This window comes from Phascolarctos cinereus, unplaced genomic scaffold, assembly GCF_003287225.1.
Source record: "Phascolarctos cinereus isolate Bilbo 61053 unplaced genomic scaffold, phaCin_HiC Scaffold_2;HRSCAF=192, whole genome shotgun sequence".
Lineage (NCBI taxonomy): Eukaryota > Metazoa > Chordata > Mammalia > Diprotodontia > Phascolarctidae > Phascolarctos > Phascolarctos cinereus.
In genome coordinates, this window is record NW_027555625.1 from 185881390 (window position 1) to 185907476 (window position 26087).

General features: G+C 36.4%; 1 protein-coding gene across 3 annotated transcripts in view; it reads right to left on the bottom strand.

Annotated features, from left to right (window-relative positions):
- The window catches only part of FBXO25 (F-box protein 25), a 103349-nt gene extending 78436 nt beyond the window's left edge, over positions 1 to 24913 (bottom strand). Inside the window, exons 1-2 of one of the 3 annotated variants that reach the window (XM_020972995.2) lie at positions 24785 to 24913; positions 18066 to 18208 (exon numbers count right to left, since the gene is read on the bottom strand). In XM_020972995.2, the coding sequence (XP_020828654.1) occupies positions 18066 to 18199 (134 nt within the window). In that variant the 5' untranslated portion in view covers positions 18200 to 18208; positions 24785 to 24913. The remainder of the gene's footprint in view (positions 1 to 18065; positions 18209 to 24784) is intronic. The other 2 variants (XM_020972992.2, XM_020972994.2) reach the window with 2 other exon arrangements.
- Positions 24914 to 26087: the final 1174 nt, after the last annotated feature.

Consider the following 26087-nt stretch of genomic DNA (forward strand, 5'->3'; position numbering starts at 1 on the left):
GCTCTAGGATTATAAATTATGGCTGAGTTGACTGACTATCTGAATCTGTGGCACCTCCTATGCTGATGAAATCTCAAGTCTAAATGCAAAAATCAATAACAATATTAATAATTATTATAAGTAGATATGCTACATATACATGTTAACAATTGAGTGAACCTGTGGTTATAATGTTAAAATTGATAATTAGATCTTGACTCAAAAAAAATCTAATTATTATTAATCAACCCACTTTTGGGATTAAAAGGGCAAAATGTATGAATTTTAATATCTTTTAGATAAAATATTATTCCTATTCTTTTTCCCCTTAATATTTCTATCAGTTAAAAATATTAATACTTAGGGGGGCAGGTAGGTGGTGCAGCGGATAGAGCACCGGCCCCAGACTCAGGAGGACCTGAGTTCAAATGTGACCTCAGACACATAACACTCAGTAGCTATACGATTCTGGGCAAGTCACAACCCCAATTGCCTTACCAAAAAAAATTAATATTTAACTTCAAAAAAGGTTACTATCTCAAGAACATTGTGTTTCAAGTTGAGATAAGAAATAAATGACCTAAGGCCAAGCAAATTGTACAAAATCAAACATGTACATTCTGACTAAATTTCAAAATGTTACTTTCAACCACAAACATATATAGTAGAGAATGTCTACATTCCAAACATTCTTGTATTTATCATGCTAATGTCAGATAGCCAACAATGGGTATCAACATTAGGTCCACAATATTACTGATTAATTTCTTTAGAACTGTTTTTTTTCTCAACAGGCTTTTTAAAGTTAACATCAAGAGAAGCCTGGAAAAAAAAATCACCATAAGCACCTCTGAACTTCAGCTATACAAAGTGTGTGTGTGTGTGTGTGTGTGTGTGTGTGTGTGTGCGCGCGCGCGCGCACGCGCACATGCGTGTGTGTTTATGTGTATGTAACATACATATACAAATGTAACACATAATCTATATACACATACGTATACAAATATATACATACACACATATAGTAGTAATAGCTTATATTTATATGACATGTAAAAGGTTTGTAAGGTGCTTTACACACATTTCATTTGATCCTCACAATCCATTTTACGGATTAGGAAAGGGAAGCTCAGAGAAGTTCACTGATTTTCTCAGGCTCTTACGTCTGAGGTGGGATGCAAGCCCCTCTAATTTCATGCACTAATTGCTCTAATTTCAGCACTCTACCCAATATACCAGATTGCTTCATCTATGTATCCAGTTTTATGAATTTGATTTTTTTCTGGGAGATAGAGGTACTTATTTTTTTTTTAAAGAACCCTAAGGTTTCTTAGTACATGAAAGTTACAAAATTTAAAAATAAAGTAAGGCAATGCTAGATTTGAAAATAACCTAAGTTTTAATTCACATCTGCCATAGTTATCAATGACAATGTAATATGGTACAAAGAAATCAGTTCCATGGCCATCAGTTCCAAGGCATCCCCACAAGCTTGGATATTATAATAAAAATGAATGGCAGTGGTCCCCAAAGAACCAAGTAATAAATGGCAGATGGCCCAGTTCAATTTATTATCACTATTAGAAAAAGTACAAAGGTACAATTCATGCCTTATTGTCAGGGAGTTAACTCAATTTTCACATATGAAGGATAACAAGTTACCACTGTTCCTATTAACTTTTTAACTTTATAATATTACTTTAAAATTTTTATTGATTTCTTATATATAGTTTATTTGAAACTGCATGCAAACCTATGAGGAACTCAAATTTTAAGCATCTTCTTGCTCGCATGTCTGTAAGTGAACATTAAAGATTCTAGATGTACTACTTATATACTTACAACACATCACTGATACTTCAGGAAATAGTCTCACCCACCTACAAGGCTAGCTACTTAGTCTTAGTTCACTAGTTGTTAGGACCAAATTTGTTTCTGATACTGATGCATAGAGGCATACATATAACTTTCCATCTAATTAAACTGACCTTTTAAAATCAAGGTAAGTTAATTAATTAGACGTAGTCCAAATAACTGCAATCATAGATTTTTCGGGGGATCTTTTGAATATGGAACAACACAAAGCAATTACTGTATTGTGGTGGCATAGCTTCAGTAACTTTCAATGAGTAAAGATATTAAACAGAAGAATCTGAGGCCTCTAGAACCTTCATTGATCTTTGAGATTCTCCCACTTATTTATGAAAGATAGGTAATTCACCTACAGTTACATAACAAACATTTTATCAAATTCAACGTAATTGAAAACCCAACACTGTCATTGTATCATCTCCCTCAATCAGTTTTCTTTCTTTATTGTTTCTTTTTTGGTTTTGCTGTAGTATCTTTTAGAATGAATGTATTTGGAATATAGTCTTACCACTACTGCTATGTAACAGAGGCATTTACACATGGGATGAAATCCTAAGTATTACAAAGACAGTCACAATAAGCAATGGTGATAGAGAATAGGTATCTTACCTACAAACCAGGGTGGCTAATTTGTATTGTTAAGTTTAATAAACATAAATAGCAATTATTGTAAAGCATTTTTAAAAATCCCAATTAGTATCATTTTAAATTATCTCAAGCATTATGTAAACAAAGGATTAAAAAGATCATTTGGTCATCACAAATGCTAATCTTCAATCCTGGTTTCATGGTACCTCAAGTGTCACTAATTATCTCAAGAGGTTGTGAAATCATTAAATAATTTTTAAAACATTAAATCCCTTTGACCTAAAACACATCTTTAAAAGTTAAATTATTCTAATACTTTCTAGTACATCTAACTTTGAACAAAGTAGGCACACATAATAAATGTTTGGTGAATCAGAGTAAATCTTGCTGTATTTGTGTATCAAATATTTTCTCAATGATTTCTAATATAATCATTGGGAAATATGTTCCCAAGAAACTTTTTCTGCCCCAACTATAGTAAAAATCAGATCAAACTAACGATGACTTTAGGAATCAATCTGCCTTTGCCAATAGGCAATTTACAAGTTAAAATATTTTTTACAGTTTACTAGGGCAACAGCCCATTTATACTCAGAAATATAAGATAACAGACTTCAGAAAGAAGTTTCTATTTCCTTTATACTTTATTAAATGAATGCATTTGAAGTTGCTCTACAAGAACATAAGCTGAGATTAATCTAAATATATATATATTTATGTATATATGTGTGTGTATATATATTATTAAATATTTGAACAAGGACACATCACAAGTGCACCTACTAGACATTTAGAGGATGCTATGAAAAAAGATCTAACACATACTCACAACTATTTATTATTTTTAAAAAATTCTGAGTCCACTGGAAGTAGCTGGTCTCTAGCTATATCAGCTAGTGATTAATCAATGCTGGTAAACTGACTAAGCTGTCTCTCCTGTATATTTTCCTCTAATTTTAAAAACAAATGTTTCACTGATCCTTTCTCTTTTTTTAGATCACTGTCACTTCTCATCGACTCTCCTTCCCATTTTCTCTCACAAATCAATAAAAAGGCAAACCTTATAGCATATTTTGGAGTATTGATTTCAACTAGGCCTCAGATTTTGTCACCTACTCTTTTCACAAGAACCACAGTTTTTATATTCTAGAAATTGTTTTTATTAAATAAAGTTGTATTCATTTAACTAACCTAAAATGTAGCTGCTCATGATTTCCTGTTATGTTTCACCAATGGAATATCCCTTGTCAATATCCAATATCTCTTCTCAACCAGCATGTTTAGATTCCACTTGCCCTGATATGGCTTTTGCATTGTAGAAATTTTTCGATAGATGCATTCCTCATATTGATAGGCACCTAGTTTTTCTGGAAAGAAATCCAAATGTGAATCGAAAAAATGGATCTTGAGTGACATGTTATTCCCACATTTTCACTGGCTTTAAGATTAATGGCAATTTCTTGGTAGTTTTCTGACTTGTAGTTTTCCCAAAAAAAGTTTTTGTTCACTTTTTATGAGTTTCATGTAGCATCTTCCTCATTCACCTGCTTTCTAACAGGTTCATCTTGTATCACTTCTTTTGAGGATACATAAATATTACTTTAATTTTAGCCCCATTCAGACTTGGAAAGTTATTTTTTTTTTCAGAAAGAGGAAACCTATAACATTTCAATACATCATCTTGACTAATTTTTTCATTAAACCAAGTCTAATGCATAATATGGTGGCAAGAAAACTTTTTTTCATGTCTAACCAGTAGTGGGCTTACTACATTTTTGTTTCTTGGGGATCAGATCTTTCTTAAAGGCCTGTGGTGGTTTTTTTTTGTTTGTTTTGTTGTTAATGTTTATTTTTTCCTAATTCTGATGTTTGTTCACAAATAAAGTATCAGTAGTTGATATGCTCAAAATGTAATCCTAGCAAAAGAGCAATCACTTCCCGATGCTCACAGATATGCCAAGAATACTTCTTATGCTTAATGCTTAATGCTTCTTGGGAGGAGTTTCGTGGTTTGGACGTATTTTATTGCAGGAGACTTCACCATTTTATCCCAGAAGCTAACAGCTCAGTTTGATTGTTGAATAAATTAGGATTACAAAGTCTTTCAGGTCTGCTTGAGTTATAAATGAGGCTGAGGACAAAATGATGACTTCAAATGGAGATTATTACTTTTTTTTCCCCTCTGCCTTGACATGCTGAACCTCAGTAACGTAATTGGAATCATTGAGTACATCTTGATCCAAGTTTAAAATTTAAAAGTACAGGTAGTGCTTTTCACTATGTAATACAGGTCATACTCTGATAACATATTTGGATATTACACAGTATATTTAGACTAGGTGCGATCATTGATATATTTGTTTACTCTCCCTAAATCCTAAGAACCATAAATGGCTTGTGATGAGATCCATGCTTTCAACTAGTTAATACACTAATGTAAATGTTGACCTAAGTCTTATCCTGAGCACCTCTTTTATAGCCACAATAAAGTTCATATACTTTCTTAACTAGGAATAAAGTTTCATCTCTGGGCTTTAAAAGTTAGCTCACTGAACATATAACATAAACCATGCAAGTGACGGACACAATTTTAAGCCATCCTAAGAATTTAAGTAAAGCATGCCAACATCTACAAAGAACAAAAAACACTTTAAAAATTAGAATACGTTTAACAAATGCCACCCAGCAAACAACTGAAAGATAGTCTGCTATATACTGTGTTTCACTTAATAGGAATGAATATATTCATGATCCAGATTGTAAGCTAGGACTTCACACAGACTACAAAGAACAGGCCAACTAGTAACTTCTCATTTCCCTGCCCCTTCCCATCCCTCCACCTCTTTCAACCAAATCACACTTTATCATTGCTTTATAATGCATAATTTATTTCAAAATTGAAGTGGCACCCAAAAAGAGCAGGTGAGAGACATTCTATTTGTATTGTTAAAATGCATCATAAAAATATATATAAAAGACCAAGAAATTTCCAAGTGACAAAATGGATTCTGAACAGTGATTACAGGGCAAGAACTCTATGTGACTGACATAACGTGCATACTGCTCACCTCGTCTCTCTGACAGAATGTAAACTCTTTGAAGGCACTACATGTCTCACTTTATCTCTGTATCTCCAGTATCTAGCAGCAGCAGCATAGCTGACATTTATATAGCACTTACTATATTGCTAGGCCCTGTTCTAAACACTTTACAATTATTGTCTCATTTGAGCCTCACAATTGCCTTGGATGGTAGGTGCTATTATAATCCTCATTTTACAGTTGAGGAAACTGAAGCAAACATAAGTTAAGTGACTTGCCCAGGGTCAAACTGCTAGTAAGGTCTGAAGCCTGATTTGAACTCCCAGAGCACTATCCACTGTGCCACCTAGCAGCAGAGAGTACAGCCACAGTACACAGGTGTTTAATAAATGCTTACTGATTTACTGATTACAATTCATCTGCTAGATTGGTCACATAGTACCTTGTATCCTGAGGGGCTTCCTTCCCTTTGTGTGAATTTGTTACTTCCCCATTATCTTAGTAGGTATGTCTCATCTTTCTGTTCTCCGTGTTATAAACAGTATAGGGAGGTAGAAGGATGGGGGTTTTTAGTCTAATTACCTGTTGAGAACAACCAGGAGTTTTGCTTCAATTAGTAACGCTGACAAAGATGAGAGTGACTAAAGAGAACTGGTCCAAAACTAGGCCAATAACTCTGTTGTCCAAGTATACTTCAGAGCTTTCCATCTCCACTATCATGAAGGGGAAAAAACAAGCAAAGAAGTACTAGAGGAAAGAGCAAGTTTTGTCTCTGTTTGCTTTTTCTGTATGGGGACAAGTGGGAGAAGGAAGAAAGTACAGCATATACTGAAGGAAAACAAGTAGCGATAAGAAAATCTGAATTGGGAGAGAAGTATTGTATTAATAAGATATATAAGTGGAAGAGATTTAAGTGTATTAAACAAGCTGAGGTATGTAGCATATATAGTCAAGGAAAGTAAAAAAGTAATTTACTAAAAAAATTTGTGATTTTTTTTTCCTACCAACTATTTCCTGAGTTAACTAAATTTCTATTCTAGATAAATATTTGAAACATGATGAGGCTAAATCTAAAACAAACACCTTTTTGGCTAAATGTACAAAGAAATATTTTTAGGATTTCAAGGACCCATCATTTTAAATCAGAACATGTATTCCCCCTACTTATGTAGGCAGGTCACAATTCTTCTACATGGAATTTAGTGATAAAGAAAGTCTGTTTGCATTTTTGGAATCAGTATAAAAATGCATATAAAAACAAGATATTTCCATGTTTCCATTGCTCAATGAGTTGCTATGGCCAAAAAATATGCATTACCTAGTTGTCAGTCTAGCTAGTGATGAGCTAGTCCATCTCTGACAAGAAATACAATGTGAACCACCAGGAGGATACAGCATACCTTTCTAGCTTAACAGTACTGGAGTTAGTATTCCACCACCAGAGTCTTTAAAAAGTTCAGACTCAAATGTGCCACAAAATGAAGAAATTGAGTCAAATTTTGGTTAAATGATGAAAATAATAATGTTGACTTTTAATGGGACTTTAGTTGAAGTGATTGACTACAAACTTAGACAAATTAAAAAGAAAGGCCAAGGTACCACATAGAAATCAATTAGCAAAGACTAAAAGAAAAATTTAGGTTTTGTCAAATGATCTTGTGGAAAAAGGAAAGGAAAATGTAAATATTTTGAGGATGAGAAAATAAGAATATTCAAGAAAGTTTCACTATATTGTTGAATATGTTCACCTTTGACCATGTGTGTTGACCTTGCTCTATAGGAAGGGAAAAAAAAAACCTACTCATGCCAACAAATGTTTTTATATTACTCATGATGTCATTATTATATTTCTGGTACTCTTTCCAGAAAATAGCGATATCAGGTGACCTTATTTGATTCTTCATGCATTAGTGCTATGTATATAGAGTTCTGCCTCACAACTGAATTCAAGACCATATGATCAATGATCATCATAAAAAAAGAGTTTGCCAAATTATGAATAAGCTCCAAAAGCTTACTGGATACCATTATTAGCCTAAACAGTGTGGAGAAATAAGAAAAAGAAGAAAACCACTTTCCAAAGAAAAGGTTGTTACAAGGTTGTTACAAACATTTTTTCAGATTAAGAATCCATTTTAAACACTGGCATATCAAGTAATAAAAAGAAAAGGTAAGATATACAATTTAAAACACATAGAAAGGGAATTGGCAAAGATGAACATGAAGGGCCTTTCAAGTTATAACGTCCTTCTATAGGAAACAAATATTTTTGAAATTTCTCTTATGGGGAAGAATTTAAAGCAAAAGTGACATGAACCAAAGAAATGTGTGTTCTATTTCTCACTATGTAACTTAGTCTCAAGTTCTGTGCCCCAAATTTATCTTTGTTTAATGGATAAAAAACTATTTCATATCTGCTTCAAAAGTATCCTGTTACTACATTATGGATGATTTACATAACACTATTCATTCCATAATGATTCTCAAATTATTTACTTTATAATTCAGCTAGCTCTATCATCACTCTCCATCCAATTCAATTCAAAAAGCATTTATTAAATGCTTATTATGTACCAGGTACAGTGCTAGGCACTGAGGGTACTGGGGCTACTACTTATAAAAACTCACTGTCCTCAAAAGAAATTTTGGGGATAGGTAGGAATGTTGTCAGTTGGGTAACCAGGAAAGTCCTTGCGTAGGAGGTAGCACTTGGAGCTGCCTTAAAAGGAGGTGTGCCACCTAGCTGTCCCTGAGAACATCTCAAACACAAAAAAATGTTTCACTGAGGCCTCACTGTCCTCTAGGCTCTCAAATCCTATAATGAGGTCCCTTTTCTTTTACTCTTCAATAGCAAAGTACTTCAGATAGTTCCAGTACACAAACAGCATTAAACATAATGTATAACCATGTGTAAAAAATGGTTATATATTCTACTGAGTAGAATTGATCTTATTAAAGTGAATGCTGTTGGAAAAAAAGATACCTTTAAAACCCTAAAGTACTAGTTAGGTGCTCCAAGACTAGCTATTGTGGAAACAAGTAACTTATACTTTATAAGAGTAAGTTCCCCCCCCACCTTTTTACTGATATTTTCTACTATTAAAAATATAAAAAGCAGATACAAAGAACTGTTTGTGCATGTGGGTCTTTATCTACAACCCACTGTGGCAGCCTTCACTAATTTTGGTTATTTTCACCAACCTTTGCAAAAAGAAATGGGACATTAAGTAGAAGTTAAATCACATCTGCATTCAACACTTTCAGAAAAGCCTTGACAGAATTTGCAAGTTTGCAAAGAGATACGATGATGATGATATATTTTTATGAGTGGATCAAAAAGTGTTGCTTAGAATTAGGACTGTTGTCCTTTTCAAATTTTAGGTCTGGAGTTTGAGTTACTTTTAATTCCAAGGAAAGAAGGATCAGGTAGCTCCTGCTCGGTGATGACCTCTGTTTACAGCACTGAAGTCACATTAGAAAGGTGAGAGCTCTGTTTCCTCTCACCCTGTCCCTTTCTTTACAAAAGTAAGAAAGAGGCAACGAGAAAGGGGTCAGGTACGAAGAGTGGCTGAGCAGAAGCAGATATCTACCCCTTCTCCTCTCCTGACCCAGAGTCACAAAGAACTGGCTCTGTTAATTTAACTCTGCCCTAGCAAGTCCAAGTTTTATTCCACCTAAAAAAAATTTTTTTTTTAAAATTTTAATTGTTAATTCAAAGGAGAAAGAGGCTGGGAGGGGGAGAGAGGAGAATTTTTTTTTTATCATATAAACCTTTCTTTTGTACTCTTGTCTTAAGTAAATGTGGGAAATATACAATATCTTATACATAAAATCGTAGCCACTCAAAATATGCACTGTGGGTTTAGGGCAGAGGTGGAAGAATACATGAGTAACTAATAAGTCATATAAAAAACAGATCTCAGGGTAGAACTAGTTGTGACATCTCTTCTCAAGTACTAAAGCACTTCATCAGAGAAAGGAGACAGAGAGAAAGAAAGAGAGAGAGAGAGAGAGAGAAAGAGAGAGAGAGAGAGAGAGAGAGAGAGAGAGAGAGAGAGAGAGAGAGAGAGTGTATGTGTGTGTGTGTGTGTGTGTGTGTGTGTGTGTGTGTGTGTGTACACACAGAGATATTTAAAATCCTGGTATAACCTCTGTAACTGCTATAAGAACATCGGGCGTGTACAGTGAAGACAATTCAGAAACCTGATATTTCTAGATATGTGTAATAAAATCTTTATTAGCCTTTGTGTTTAAAGTTATATCATTGATTCTAAGTTTTTAACTTTAAAAAGATTATATAATTTGCTTTGATTTTTGAGTTGGAAAGACCCTATCACCTTGAGGTACAATAGCAGCAGAGAAGCATGTGGCATAGTGGACAGAGGGCTGGTTTGAGGGTCAGAAAGACCTAAGCACAGAAAGCTGGACGGGCTAGAGATACGAAGTGAATTGTGTGAGTTTGGGAAACAATGTACTTACGTAACTCTACAATTTGAAAAAGCACTTTTCTTGACTGTGATACATACTTGCTATAATAAACTGTCTATCACATACAAGTTGCCAATTTGCATTTGCTGGGGGAGTTCCTACAGCAGCACTTACCTATGCCAACCGACTCACAGGTCTAAACCAAAATAATCACAGGAGCTCATCAAGATGGATTTATAAATCATCTATGTCATTGACATAGAGAGGAAGGGCTGCCCACAGTGATGAAACCATGGATCTCTGAAGTGCTAAGCTCATACATTAGCAACAGCAGCGGCAGCGGCAGCAGCAACAAGCTGGCATTCGCAGAGAACGTTACAGTTTACAAACTGCTTTACATGCATAATCTTATCTGACCTTCACAACACACTTATGAGACAGGTAATCAAGAATGACTATTCCCATGTAGTTAGGCAGCACTGTCTTTTAAAAATATTGGCTCAGCCTAGCTAAAAGCAAGCCTCAATTAAATTCTTAATACTGAATCATATTTCCCAACTTTTTTCTACTTTTCCTTCTCTGCCTTCTCCTCTTTCTATTTAAATTACCGAGTATCAAAGTATAAGCTAATTTGGTCTGGATGATCTTGCTAAGAATTCTCTGCTTCATCCTTTGTAATAGATGTCAGTGCCTAAGCTGCAGGTATCTCTTCATGGTGGTCTTTTGGCTTATGCTAATCGTGAATGTTGAGGTAAACTGACCACATGTCTCATTCTTATTTCCTTTTTGAAAAATGATGAAATCAATGCCTTCAACTGACAGTCCAATGGGAAACTGAGTTATTCTTCCATTTTATTGCAACTTTATATTTTTTCATGTTCTTCAAAGCAAGAATTGTTTTTATTGAAATTTTATATTTTCTGGTTTTCTTCATAGCAAGAATGCTGTCATTGCTATGTTCAGTTCCTCAGACTGTTCACTGGACAAGGATCTCACATACAGAGTACCAACAGTCAAATTAATATTAAGTAACATAAAAGATGAATGACTCTTAGACCTCCTGCTCCCTTTTCCATTACTCTGCTACAATCTCCCAGAATGGGGGAGGGGGGGGCACCACACAGGGTACAGAGCTATTTTGTAATTGGTTGTTTCATGAGTTGCCATGACTAAAGAATTAATCACCTAGGGGTCAACCTAATGCTGACAAACCACTCTGTACTTAGTTATTAGACTGGTCCTTGGAAAATAGTCTATCTACAGAATATACTTGAAGTCTTTATAATTTGATGAAATCTGTCAGAGCTGAATCTGTATTATGATGGCATAGCCTTTGAGAAACCAGTTATTTCCTTCCTGAGATGACTGAAGTTGGACTTCTGTGGAGGTTTCAGAGTCAACAGCTGATTTAAGTTTGATTTGGACTTGTGGATAGCATTACCTTCTCATCTTTATCCTTCTAATTTAGTGTTGATTTTTACTTTTGCTCTAACTAGTTGAAGGTCTGACTGTACACAGATAGACTATTTCTGAAATGGTTCAATAATCAGTCATTTCCTCCCTGTTAAGGTACAGTTAGTCTGATTTTTTTATGGTAATATTTGATTCTTACTGTATCCAACACATGTGGACTCTATTTATAGATGGTATTCATGATAGATAGATGTGAAGCTTCTAAGCCTGTTGATTGCTTAATCCTGAAACATATTTTTTAACCTCTTTATTTTGCTGTATTCCCTTGAATCAGTGTCCTACCAATGAAACTACCAAAATATTACCTTATAAAGTTAGAAAAAATAACAACAAAATTTACCTGGAGGAACAAAAAGTCTAGAATTTCAAAGGAAATAATAAAAAACTGGGAAAGAAGAGGGATAGCAGCATCAGATCTCATAGTGCACTAAAAAGCAGTAACCATCAAAACAATTTCTTTCTGGTAATATAAAGGTTGATCAGTGGAACACATTAAATATATAATATATAGAAGCAAACAACACAGTAGCTTTGTGTTTGATAAACCTAAAGATCCCAACTATTGGGGCAAGAACTCAGTATTCAACAAAAATTGTTGGGAAACTTGAAAGCAGTCTGGTAGTAACTAGGCATAGATTAACATCTCACGCTGTATAATACAATAATCTGAAAATGGGTTCATTACTTGGATAGAAAAGATGACACTGTAAATTAGAGATGCAAAGAACAAACTACCCATCAGGTCTCTATATAGGGGAAAGTCCATGATCCAAATAAGAGATAGAGAGGATTATAAAAGAGAAAATGAGCAATTATATTTAAATTAAAAGGTTTTACACAAACAAAACCTATACAGCTAAAATCAGAAGCAGCCAAATTTTTCTTTAAAAAGCCTAAGTAGCAAGTTTCTCTGGTAAAGATCTCATTTTTAATATATATAAGGAATTGACTTAAATTCAAAAGAATAATTATATAAGAATAAGTTATTTTCCAATAGATTGAAAGATATGAATAGTACTTTTAAGAGAAAGAAATCCAAGCTATTAATAGCCATATAAAATTTTTCTAATACAATAATTAAATGAATGTAAATTAAAACAACTTTGAGATTATATCTCACACCTATCAGAATGGTAAAGTTGACAAAAAATGAAAATGACAAATGCTGGAAAGCTTGTGGGAAAACAGGTACATTAATGAGCAAATGATGGAACTACTAAGTCCAGTCATTCTGGAAAGCAATTGGGAACTATGCCCCCAATATTAAACTGTGCATACCCTTATACACAGTGATATGAATATTAGGTTTATACTTCAAAGACATCAAAGAAAGAGGAAAAGGATCCATATGAACAAAAATATTTATAGCAGTTCTTTCTGTGGTGACATTGAATTGGAAACTGAGGGGGGAACCATCAATTGAGGAATGGCTAAACAAGTTATAGTATATGAATAGAATGAAATACTACTGTGCTATGTAAAATGATAGGTGACAGTTTCTGAGAAATTGGGGAAGACTTGTATGAAACAATGTAGAGTGAAGTGAGCAGAACCAGAACAACTTATAAAATAACATTATTATAAAGACAAACAACTTTGAAAGACTTCAGAACTTTAGAACAACTCCAATTCCAGAATACTCATGATGAAATGTGATCATGTCCTGACATAAAGATGATGGACTCAGAGGACAGATTAAGAATTTTTTTTTAATATGGCCAAGATGGGAATTTGTTTAATTTGACTGTCATGTTTATAACAGGAGTTTTTATTTTTCGATGGGGAGGAGGAGAAGGTGGAAAAGGAGTGGCATTTCTTTTTCTTTTTTTGGCTAGGCAATGGGGTTAAGTGACTTGCCCAGGGTCACACATCTAGTAAGTAGCAAGTGTCTGAGACCACATTTGAACTCAGGTCCTCCTGACTCCAGGGCTGGTGCTCTATCCATTGCACCACTTAGCTCTCCCAGGAGTAGCATTTCAAGTGACTTTCAGTGATTTTAAAACATTTTTTTAATTAGAAAAAAAGAAAAAAGGCCAAAGGCTTATATACTAAGCTTCTCGCCTACAGGTCATGAATACTACCTTCAAGAAGAGTCAGAAGATGCACCAAACATAGTGAACACCTAACATCATACACCACACACATACACACACACACACACACACACACACACACACGACTATATCTTTAAAAATGAATGGCTTTTGCTGGGGTAGTAATTTCATAATCATCTATATGTAGTCAGAACATTAACCAATCAGAGGAAAGGTAAAATCAACACCAAATCAGAAGGACAAAAATGAGATGACACTTGGTGTAATTACAGACACAACCTCATCTATCTGAACAAATTATTGATGCCAAAAGAATGACAAATAGATGTAAGAAAATACAGTAGTTCTGAGTATCACCATATACTAAGGTGGCTAAACAAGTGCTGAAGGAAGGTAAAATAATTAGTTTAATGAATAGGACCAAAGAGTCCAGAAACCACTTCAGCCAACAAATAATGTCCTTACCAAGAAGAGAAATGTTACCAGTAGCTATGGACACCACTAGTTCAAGATATAAACTCATTTACAAAATTCTATGTAATAGATGGTGATTTGAAAATCATAAGTGCCTCACAAAGCAGTAGAAGGAAGCAAAGGGGAAAATGGGTCAACAACAATTTTGGCACAAGAGACAACTAAGTCAATTTTGTCCATGAGCATTCGATGCCAAGTTTAAAGATAAGGTAGCAAACGTATTTGAAAAACTGTACATACGAGATAGTGGAATGTTATAGGCAGTGGAGGGAAAGACAAATTTAAAGGTTGGTGACAGACTAAACTAATAAGCAGTCATCAAGAGGACATTTAAGGATGAAATTAAAAGAACAATAAACATGAAAAATGGAGACCTATAAAGACTTTTTTTTACAACAAACTCTTTTCACCATTGAGTAGAGTGATGCCACCACATTTGGGTCCTAATATGGCAGTCCCAATGTGCCACAGGACGAAGTATGGTTGACACCAAAGAAAACAAAGATGTAGAAAGGAGCTGCACTAGAACAAGTATATACAGAGGATTTTTGTACTAGAGGCCAGACAATTAGTACTGAGATCCAAAGGCATGCAAAACATCTGACATTTTTATCGAAAAGGACAACTGAGAGAATATAGAATTAATGAGTTACATGCCCACTTTAGCATCTTTATGAAATATTTCTAACAGTAATCAACACATACATATATTAAGGATATCTGTGCAGAAGCTATGAGAAAGAAGCAGGCTTTCTCAATATCTTATAGAATCCTACATCTTCACAACCACAAAATTGATGGAAAAATTGTAGAGAATAGAATTTTCTGAATTAATTATCTGACTGTAAATTATATATATTTGAATCATTAAGGAATTAAACAGTGTCTTAAAGGTACCCTTCCAATAAGATAGCTCCCATGCAAATGTTAAAATCATACAAAAAATGTAACTACAGTGATAAATTGGTTGATCATACTTTGGCTATTAATATTAATCAAAGAATAAAACAGGGAGACACATACTTGCAAGAGGTGTTAATCACCATTATGAAAAATATCTAGTACAGAGTCCAAATCAAAAAGGGGAAAAACAAGGTGAATCAAAAATTCAAATTGCCCAATTCAATTCAATTTCACAAATGTACTATTGCAAGCACCCAGACAGGTGACTTTTCAAGCTAATCCATTCACTTTTTTTGTTTTGTTTTTTTTTCTTGCTAAACAAATGTTTGATGATTGAACTCTCTTTCTACTCCAATCCAGCTTCCAATCACTCTTCAAAGTGCTATCCCTAAAGTGCAGCATTACTATGAAACCTCCCTACTCAATAAACTCCACTAGCTCCCTATTGCCTCCAGGATCAAATACAAAATCCTGTTTCATGTTCAAAGCTCTTCACAACCAAGTCCCCTCCCGCCTTTCCAGTCTTCTTTCACCTTACTCCCTACACTCTCTGATCCAGTGACACTGGCCTCCCCAGAAACAAGACACACTCATCTTGGCTCTGGGCATTTTCTCTGGCTGTCCCTAATGCCTGGAATTCTACCCTCCTTATTTCTTCCTAATGCCTTCTCCACCTTCAAGTCTCAAGTAAAATCCCTCTTAATACAACCACCTTCTCTTTCTTATTTACTTCCATCTATCCTCTATGTCGATTTTATACATATATATATGTATGTGTATATATACACACGCACATACACACCTATATATATCATAAACACACATCACACCCCTATATATCACACACACACAGTTGTGTGTATGATATATAGGTGTGTATGTTTATATACATATGTGTGTGTGTATATGTATATTTATTTATTGTTTTTTCCATTAGACTGTAAGCTACTTGAGGGCCTCTTTTTGTAACTCCAGTGCTTAACAAAGAGCTTGGTACACAGAAGGCACTTAATAAATGTTTACTGAATGACTGACCAGCCCTGAAACTCTGGTTCATTTGGCTGTTTCTTTATCTAAAAAATGAAGATGTAATACTAATAATACCAACTTCATAGTGTTATACTGGGGATGCTGCTTTGCATATGCTATAGAAGTGTGACTTTTTATTAAGCAACAAACATTCATTATTCATATTTTATAGAATTTAATACTAAAAGAGATCTTAGAGATAACCTAGTCCAACTCTATCCTCTGAGATTTTGGAGATAATGGAAGTGGGCTCAGAAAACTTCAGAGACTTGCCCAAAGTTATAAGCTGATGAGTGGCAGGAGTATGTGGATTGGCTTGATGAGTCAATATTGTAAGATCAGTAATAATAATACCAACTTCCATTTATATAGTGTTATAATATTATTTACTAAGCCCTCTACCTACAAGAACCTATATTATCTCTCCATTTTATGAATAATGCAATTGAGACCCAGAGAGATTAAATTATTTGTTCAAGGTCACAAAAATACCAGGCATCAACTAATTTAAAGAAAAGCAAGTCATAAAAACCACTGACTTCTGATGGTGAGTTAACTGTGTCATTATGGAACAGAAAGACAGAAATATATGAATATACTTCATAGTATTTGGTTTTGCATTTCTATGCAACTACTTTTCATGGTCAAATTCCCAGGAAAAATACTTTATACTCTTATTACCTCCACTTTCTCTCCTCCCACTCACTATTCACTTGCTAATAATCTGGATTCAGACATCATACCTCAACTGAAACAATTCTCTTTAAATTAAAATTACCTTCAGCTTTGCTGTTCTTCAGGCTTTTTTACCCTGCTGCTTTCCCAGCTGTTTCCAGGGGTCTTTAAGTTTTTGATGCTTCCAGGGTAGTGTGGTCTAGAGAGAGGTCTGGTCACTGTTCTGTTCTCTGGTCCTTATCCAGGAAGGGCTACAGTTCTCTTGCAACTGCAATCACTAGCACTCCTCTCTGCTGTGGAACTGCAACCTGGAACTAGGGCCCCTGCTTCCTTGTGACTGCAAGTGCTCCTGGGCCTGGGTATTATGTAATGGAGTTGCCAAACGGTGCCGAGTCCTATGCCCAGTGCCCACACAAGAGTCCCCTCTAATCTCTTTCTGAGCAGGTATTCAATGCTCTTAGTATCTCTGAGTGGCGAGGACTCTATTACTTTGTATTGGATGGAAGCTACAGAAGGAAAAAATCAAGCTGAATGCAGAACTAAAGGAGGGGCTTGCTGCTGTGTCTGACTCTTCATGACCCCATCTGAGGTTTTCTTGGCAAAGATACTGGAGTGGTTTGCCATTTCCTTCCCTAGCTTATTTTACAGATGAGGAAACTGAGGCAGTCAGGGTAAAGTGACTTGCCCAGGGTTACACAGCTAGTAAGTGTCTGAAGCCAGATTTGAACTCAGGAAGATGAGTCTTCCTGACCACAGGCCTGGCACTCAATCCACTGTGCCATCTAGCTTCCCTCAGATGAGGAGAGATTAGACCAAATAACATTTGAAAAATCATGACCTCAAACACACCAACACCACTGAAAGCTCTTATCTTATATGAATATTCTCCCTGGCAATGCAAGATGCTTGTGAAACATGAAGTCAGAATCTCAGTAGAATGAGTTTTAAGTAATCCAGATTTAAGGCATAAGGATGATTTCACAGTGTAACAAAAATAGCAGAACAAGAGAAGTCATGTGAAAAACAACAATAAGGACACGTATGACCAGAAAGTCACAATCATTTTTCAAGAATAACAGAGAGAATGACAGCTGGAGTACCACACTGATCCTCTAGCACTCTGAGAAGATCTTTCATGGAGAATTAATGAAAAAAACACAAGGACAGGAATTATATCGGATAAGAAGACATACAAGAGTGGCTATAATCTTTACTGATGGGTGTAATACCCACTTTGATAAAACCCCAGGCCCTGCAAAGTCACCAAAGAATCACTTTGATAACTTGCTTTTTTAATAAATGGACACCAACATTTATGTGATTAATCTCAAAAAGCAAGGAAGTTCGACATACATGTTAATTTATTCTCCTTGAAACCTACAGAGTATAAATTGTATAGTGCAAAGTACAATCCCATGTTTAAAGTCATTGCATATCTTCATCAGAAAGATGTTTTTAACAAAGTTAAAATGTATATTTCATGAATCTGTCATTTAAAAATTTTAAAATACTATATCAAAGCATAAATAAATAAAAAGCTATAACTTACATGCCATGATTGATGTTACATTCGTTGTTCTCTCTTTCAAGTTCCTGATTACAGGATTCACATCTTTTCCAGCCATCTTCTGTTTTAATCCAACTCCATCCAGGAGATCTCCAATCTTGACCCAAAAATGGCATATTTTTTTCCTATAAAAATGTTTCATTTATATAATAAAATATAAAAATATCTTCACATCTGCAATAGTTACATTAACCCTTTTTGGATACCATACTATATGGGCCCTAGAAACCAGAGATGGTAGAATGATGTTAGCTTAGTTCTCTCCTTGTATTGCTGCAGTAACCTTTTTTACTCCTTTTTTCATGTTTTTATTTTTATATTTTATTTTGTTGCATTTTAAATTCCAAACTGTCTCCCTCTCACCCTCCCCACGTACTCTCCTCCCCTGCAGTAGAGAAGGCCACTATTTCACACAGATTTATAAATATATGTAAAACCACACTATGCATTTATTAATCAACTCTTTCTCTGGAGGTAGATAGTATCTTCCTTCATAGGTCCATTGTAGTTAATTTGAGTATAATACTTAGAGTAACTTAGTCGTTCACAATTATTTTTCAAACAATACTGCTGTTATTGTATATAATGTTTTCACGGTTCTGCTTATTTCACTCTTCATTATTTCATGCTAATCTTCCTATTTTTCTAAAATCAACCAGCTCATCATTTCTTACAGCACTGTAGTATTACATCACAATCACATACCACAACTTGTTTAGCCATTTCCCAATTGATGAGCATCTCCTCAAATTCCAGTTCTTTGCCATCACAAAGAGGACTGCTATAAAGATTTCAGAATGTATAGTTTTTTTTCCTTTTTCCCTGATCACCTGGGGAAACAGGCCTAATAGTGGTATCACTGGGTCAAAGTTATACACAGTTTTATAATTCTTGGGCATAATTTCATATTGTAACAGCCTTCTAACTTTCCTCCCCTCAAGTCTCTCACCACTCCACTACATCCTCCACATGGCTGCCAATCACATAGCTGTGATTCTTCCTAAAGTGCAAGTCTGACCAGACTATTCCTCTACTCAGTAAACTTCAGTGGCTCCCTATTACCTCTTGAATCAAATATAATCCCTCTTTGGGATTTAAAACTCTTCACAACCAAGCCCATCAACTGCTAAAGCCATCTCCTTTTAGATTGGCTTTTACCTACTCTATATGTGCTGTATGTATCTTGTATAGTACAGGAGTGTACTACAGCCAGCTCAAACAACTTACAAGAGTCTGCTGATTGTTAAATTTTCAGTGAGTATTTACACCTTGGAAATCAGCAAATACTACAAATCAGGGCTTGATTTATTGTTGTTTACATTTTTATTGTTTTTATTTATTATTATTGATTGCCTAAACTTAAGAAAGTGTTAATAATGCAGATTAAACTTCAAGTGACATGCATTTCTCCCCCCTCCTCTATATGGTTGTTAACATCAGCATACCAAGTCATCCTCTCTCACTTCCCACTCCCATTATAAAGTAAGGTCTAGGAAGGTAGAGACTTTCAGTTCTTTTCTTGTGTGCCTGGCACAAAATAAGTGCTTACTAAATGCTTGTTGAGTTTCAACAATTCAATGTATAAGAGAGGAAAATGTCTGTATGGACTAGAATTTGAGAATTGGAAGGGACCTCAGTGACCATGTCATTCAGTCCATACAAGAAAGCAATCTCCACTATAACATTTTTAATAAATGGTTGTCTTGCTTCTGCTTGAAGACTGGTAAGAAAGGTAAACCCATCACCTATCTAGGCAGTCTATTCTAGCTTTAATTGTTAGGAAGTTTTGGACATGCTGAGTTTATGATGTTCACAGCACATAGTTCAAGATGTCTAACAGGCATTTGGAGATGCAAGACTGAAAGTGCAAAGACGTTAAAGATGGATAAGTAGATTTGAGAATCATCAGAACAGAGATGGTTGAATTCATGAGAGCTGATGTGATCACCAAGTATAGAGGAAGAAAAGAAGAAGGCCCAGGACAGATGCCTGTGGGATACTTGAAGTTAGTGGGTATGCCCTGGATGAAGACCAGCAAAGGAGACAGAGAAGAATCAGTCAAATAAGTAGGAGGAGAACCAGGAGATAGTAGTTTTCTGACAGCTCAAAAAAAGAGAGTATCAAGGAGATGAGAGTGATCAAGGGTGTCAGAGGCTGCAGAGATGGCAAGGAGAATAAAGGCTGAGACAACGTCATTGGATTTGACACTTAAAGAGAACACTAGTAACTTTGGAGGGCTGTTTCAATTGAATGATGAGGCTGGAAACTTGACTGTAGAGTTAAGAGAGTGAAAGGAGAAGAAGTGGAGGAACCTATTGTAGAAAGTCTTCTTAAGGAATTGAGTTACAAAAGGCAGAAAAGATATGGTGTAATAGCTAGCAGGGAGAAACATGGGCATGTTTGTAGATAGTAGAAAAGCAGCCAGGAGACAGGCAAAGATTGAAGATGAGTGGGGATGACAGAGGGGTTAATCTACTAGAGGAATTGGGATGGAATGGAATCACTTGTGTATGCAGAGCTTGCCTTTCCAAGGAGGGTCACTTCATATGAGACAGCAGTGAAAAAGGTGGCAGAAGGCATCTGAGTGATGTGAGATGAGAAGGTGAAAAGTGGAGTGAATGGCCTCAGTTTTTTCCAGTAAAGTATGAGGCAAGGTTCTCACCTGGGAAGGGGAGGGGAAAGTGAAGTCATGGAAGGTTTGAGGAAGGACAAAAAGGTTCAGTTTAGATGAGTGTGAGAATGAGATGTTTAGGAAGGTACAGATGGATTGCTTCATAGCCACGAGGGCCTAGTTGAAGTCACATAACATAAATTTGATATATTTCCACTCTATCTACGTGGTATGTATCATATTCCAATGACAAAATTACTTCTGTTTCTCTAAACACTGACCCTGACCCTTGTCTCTGTCATTCTGCTCATCCTCTGGGTCCTGGATTTCTTCACATTGAGTATACTTTCTTAATGAACAATGCCCCCACCACTTTTTACCTATCCTGTATCTTTTAGTATACTTGTGCAGTATCATTGTCTAGTCACACATTTCATCCCACCAAATCCATGATTCTTATGAAGGCACACCTGCCTCTTTGCCTATGACAGTGGGTTATTTATACTGACATTTGAGGCTGTGAATTTTATGACTGGCCCCTTCCTCAATTTTGTCTCCTGCTCTCAAGGAATTCATATCCTTACTGGAGGGGACAACCTATATATGACAGTTCAATTGCAGTGCAAATGAAAAGACCTGATGGACTTTAGGGCAAAATGGAAAAGGAGATAGATGGTAAGGTCCGTGAGTTCACTCAGTTACAGGAAGGACTTAAGTTGGTGACTCCCTGCTCATACAATTAGTATGAGAAATTATGCCCATGTGGTGAGGGTGGGGCCCTATCCACAACTACTAGAGTGTTGGGAATAAGTCCAAGGGTCATAGTAGATCAGACTCTGAGTTCTCTCTTGTAGGGTGGGTGAGCAGCCTTAGCACCTTGACAATAAAGAGAAAGGGAAGGGGAGTATTAGTAGGAAGGTTAGAAAGGGCTTCCCACAGAATCCAATCTGCTGGGTCCCCTGGCACACAGAGAGCTGAGGTGGAGGAGGGGAGAAACACACACTTGGATGTGAAAAATAATAGAAAATAAAGAGTGAATGATGACTCTGAAGTTATGAACCTGGGTGACTGGGAGGAGGAAAGTTAGGAGAAGGGATGGACTTAGGGGGAAAATAATACATAAATAAAAACCTCATTTTACCTTATTCCCTTAATTAAAGGCCTAGCTCCTTCAAGTGAAAGAGGTATGGATCTGACATTGCTCTCAACTGCCTAAGTATTAAGAACAAAACTGGAATATTCACAATTCAGTTTAATAAATATTTATAGTGACTACTATGTGCAAAGCACTATGATATAACGATTAAAAACCTGTTTTAGAAGTGAGACTATGAGAATTTTGTTATCTGGCACTTAAAAATGTATTAAATTAAAATTAATTTTGTCTCATACCTTTTGAGGCAACTGGAGAAATTCTGGTGTGACAGATGTAGGGTGTATTATATGTGTAAGTATCTAGTTGCTGAGTAAATATCTACTGCCTTTTCATGTAATAGCTTGTACAGTTACTTGTAATGAGGCTACTGCATATTTCATCACAAATGATGTCAGGTTAAATGTGGAAATGAGCTCTCATATCACTAAGAGGAAAACCACAGCTGGTATGGTACTAAGTAAAAGTGATGAGCTCTAGTATGAGTAGAAGAACTTGTCCATTTCAGAAGCATGGGTAGCAAAGAAATAGCTGATTCTTCAACCATATGACAGCATTTTCCTTCTCACTTGCTTTCCTCAAATCAATTTGAATCATAACAGAATTTAAAACCCGCATTATCATGGTACTTTGTAACACTTAAGATCTAAAGTTATGAACAATACAAATAATAATTGGCATTTATTATAATATTTGAAGGTTTACTAAGCACTTTCCTCAAAGCAATCCAATAGTGCAAATGCTGTTATTTTCATTTTACAGATGAGAAAAAGTAAGTCTGAAAGTGACTTCCCCAAAATTACACAATTTTTAAGTACTGGAGGCAGGATTTAAATCCCAGTCTACTGACTCAGCTACATTAAGCTGACATTGAAATGCCTTTTACAGTAAGATACAGAAAACATGATTCAAACAAAATGTAACTTTAATCCTCAAAAAAAACTTGCCGAACCCTTTATAATGCCTTGCCATCTCTTTCTCAGTTAAGTGGAAGGTAAGCAACTAAAATACTCTTTGAAAATCATTGAGCTAGTTATTAAATTGGTCTTCAAGATAATAAAAACTCTAAGTACAAGGTACGAGCTATAAATAGTTTAAATACAACAGCATAACAAACAGCATTGACAACTGATTGTAATGGCAAGGTTGTTTTCATGGCTAGTTAATGGATCTCCAAGAGAAGGATATATTTTTGATTGTTTATTATTTCTCACTATATATTTCAAAGGTACAGTCTTTATAGTCTTCTAATAAAATAGAATGGAACATAGGATGATAGATCTAGAGATGGAAAGAACATCAGAAGCTATGTAGTTCAACCCTTCTTTTTCAGATGAAGAAACTGAGGCCTAGAGAGGTTAAGTGATTTGTCCAAGGTCACATCATGCTTCATTCTTAAAAGGCTGAATCCATATCACATAGGGCATTTCTTCTATAAATTAATACAAATAATTTAGGATTATTCTATTTCCAGATTGTTTACATCAAGGCTGAGTTTCATTAAGGAAAGAAATAGAGAATGAACAGACTTTTTTAGTATTGAATAATCAAGGGCAGAGTGTTAAGAATAAAGTTAAAGAAAACAAAGGGAATAATCAGTGATACTACTTGAAAATAGAGAGAATCCAAAGGAAAATAAATAAAAATATGATATCAGGAGATGGATGCTCTTCTTGTTTAGGGCTTGTTTTAGAATTGCTCATAAAGGGAGGAAAGAGATCATGTCTTGGCCAGTGAGAAAGCCTCATGTTGGTTGAGTCAAGACACTTTTAGTCTTTACAAATGGGAGAAGGATGGTATAGTGTAAAGAAGACTAAACCTATGTCCCAGATCAAATATTTTTCTAGGATCTTATCAAGATCCAATATCTTGATGTGATCCCGTGATTGAATTTTAATTGGACAGAGAAAAGAGGCAGCATCTGATGGAGAAAGGTGGTTGGAATTACAGCTTAACAATAGGAAGAAGACAATCATCAGTGATAAGGAAAAAGGTAACAAAGTTATAAGATTCCATTTAATAAGAAGTGAGTTGGGGGAATACATGAAGGGGGAGAGTCCACTCAAAACAAGAAGCATACCAGGTACTGTGCTAAGCACTGGGATACTGAGCAAGGCAAAATCCAGTCTCTGCCCTCAAGATGCTTACCATCCAATGGGGGAGACAACATGCAAACAGCTACATTCAAACAAATATATACAGGATAAACTAGAAATAATCTCTGAGGGCAGATTATTAGCATGATTCTTAGTATGGAGAAGGCTTATTGCAAAAGATAGGATTTTTAGCTGACATCTGAAGGATGTTAGGGAGAACAGGCAACAAAGGAGACAGCAGTAAAGGTGTAAGGTAGGCAGCGAAGGCAGGCCAAACGGGGACAAGAGGAAGGGTAAAACAAGGAGAGGCCAGGAGAGGGGTGAGCACAGAAAGGAGGAAGAGGAGGAGGCCAAGGAGCACAAATGACGGGGAGAAGAGGTGTTAAAAAGAGCCCAGAAGAGGAGGAATGAAAAGGAGAGGGGGAAACAAAGAAAGGAGGGAGGATGGGAAACGGATGCAGGAGAAGGGAGGTTAGCAGAAGCAGTGGGGAGACAGGCACCAATGAGAACAGGAAGGGAAAAGACAGGGAAGGGAAGATGGAAGGAGAGAGCAGAGGATGGGAAAGGGACCGTGGAGGAGGGGAGGCAAGGAGAAAGGGAGGGAGTGCACAAGAATCAAATGAAGGGGAGGGTGGGAGAAGGAGGATGGAGATCACCGGAGAGGGAGCCAGGGAGCACAAAAGGAGGAGGAGATGGGGAGCCCGGCTGGAGGGGACTGCAGGATCACAGAGGTGGGGGCGGAGGATGGAGGGGACATGGGCAGAGGGAGAGCGGGCCTCGAAGGAGTCGGGGGCAGCCCGAGCGCAGAGGCGAGCCTGTCTCGGGGTGTCCTCCCCCTTACCTGGCTCCTGCCCCGATCCCGTAAAAGTGCCTCGCTCTGCAGCCCCAGGGAGCAGCGCTTGGCTATTGCCGGAAGTCACCAAATGTTCTCCGAACGCCGGAGGGGGGAGGCTCCACCCCCTCCCCGCAAGCTGATTGGCTGGTGCCGTCTCCGCGTGTCTATGTTGCTACCCTGGGCAGTAGATTCGGCGACGTCCTAGGACTCCATAGTTTGCGCATGCTCCTTAGGGGGCCTCCACGCCTCTGCTCCACCCCTCTCCCGCCCCACCCACTTAAAATTCTATAGAACAGGACTTGTGAATAGCTCTGCTCAGAGCCCTGAGACTGAAGTGGGCGGGGCTACGACGAGGGTGGGCGGAGCCATCGAGTTCAAGGTGCATCATGTTAGCCTTAGGCTGTCAGGTCTAAACAGGACTTTAGGGACTGAGGTTCTGAAGTATTTTTGTGTCATAGATCCCTTTGGTAACCTAGTAAAGCTTATGGAGCCTTTATCAGAATAATGTTTTTAATTACTTGAGATAAAATGTGTGATAACATAGGAATTCAATTATATTGAAATAATTACTAAGGTATTTGTAACAAATGTCAATCTCCAGGTTAAGAACCCCAATAGGCTAACCCCTTCATTTTTACAGAGGAAGAAACTGAAACAAGAATGGGAAAGCAATTGCCCAGAGTCACAAAGCTAGAGAATTATCAGTATCTGAATTTTAACCTGGGTCTTCTAACTCTACATTCAGCCCTTGTTCAGTCAGTGTCAGACACTGTATTATGTGCTAGGCTAGGGATAAAAAAAAAGAGGCAAAAAAGACAGTCTTTACCCTCAAGGACCTCATAATCAAATGGGAGCTAAGCAAACAAGTATGTACAGGCAAGTTACATATAGCATAAAGAGGAAGTAATTAAAAGGGAGGCATTAGAATTAAGAGGGATTAGGAAAGGCTTTCTGTAGAGTATGGGATTTTAATTGGCACTTAAGGGAAGCCAGGAAAGGTATTAGGTAGAGATGAAGAGGAAGAGCATTCTGGGCATAGGGGAGAGCCAGAGGAAATGAGCAGAGCCAAGAGAGGAAGGGTCTTTTTCAAGAAACATCCAGGAGGCCAGCATCATTGGATGGAATAGTATGAAACAGGGAGTAAGGTATTAGAAAACCAGACAGGTAAAAGGAATTAGGTTATGAAATGTTTTGAATGCCAAACAGAAAGTTTTGTTCAGACTTCATCCAGGTAGGGAAGCCCATTGTGTTCTACTCAGGTTTGAATGGGAATAAATTCTTTACTTAGATTGCTCAAAACTGGGGGTAT